The sequence below is a fragment of the Acanthisitta chloris genome, unplaced genomic scaffold (genome assembly GCF_000695815.1).
Source record: "Acanthisitta chloris isolate BGI_N310 unplaced genomic scaffold, ASM69581v1 scaffold6192, whole genome shotgun sequence".
Taxonomy (NCBI): domain Eukaryota; kingdom Metazoa; phylum Chordata; class Aves; order Passeriformes; family Acanthisittidae; genus Acanthisitta; species Acanthisitta chloris.
In genome coordinates, this window is record NW_008660970.1 from 1 (window position 1) to 432 (window position 432).

General features: G+C 65.5%; 1 protein-coding gene across 2 annotated transcripts in view; it reads left to right on the forward strand.

Moving 5' to 3' along the window:
• Positions 1 to 15: 15 nt before the first annotated feature.
• PHKB (phosphorylase kinase, beta) overlaps positions 16 to 432 on the forward strand; it is a 65,624-nt gene continuing 65,207 nt past the window's right edge. Inside the window, exon 1 of one of the 2 annotated variants that reach the window (XM_009070035.1) lies at positions 16 to 79. Coding sequence is in view for 1 of the 2 variants with exons in the window: in XM_009070036.1 (XP_009068284.1) it covers positions 25 to 79 (55 nt within the window). In the remaining variant the exon portion in view is untranslated. The remainder of the gene's footprint in view (positions 80 to 432) is intronic. The other variant, XM_009070036.1, reaches the window with a different exon arrangement.

The window sequence follows — 432 nt, forward strand, 5'->3', positions numbered from 1 at the left end:
GCGGCAGCGCCCGCGGCCGCACACATGGCTGATGTGAGCTGGAAGATGCTGGAGCTGCGCGCTCGCTCGAAACGCTCAGGTCTGACCTCTTGGCTCGCCCGGGAGGAGCTCCGCGGCTCCCTGTCCTGGCCTTTATCTCCCTCCGTGTTCTCTCCCTGCCTCCCTCCCTGTCCTCTCCTGTCCCCTGCCTTCCTCCGAGTCCTCTCCCTTGCCTCCCTCCCTGGCCTCTCCCTACTTGTCCTGTCCTCTCCCTTGCCTCCCTCCCTGTCCTGTCCTGTCCTCTGCCTTCCTCCCTGTCCTCTCCTGTCCCCTGCCTTCCTCTGAGTTCTCTCCCTGGCCTCTCCCTCCCTGTCCTGTCCTCTCCCTTATCTCCCTCCCTGTCCTGTCCTCTCCCTTGCCTCCCTCCCTGTCCTCTCCCTTGCCTCCCCACCC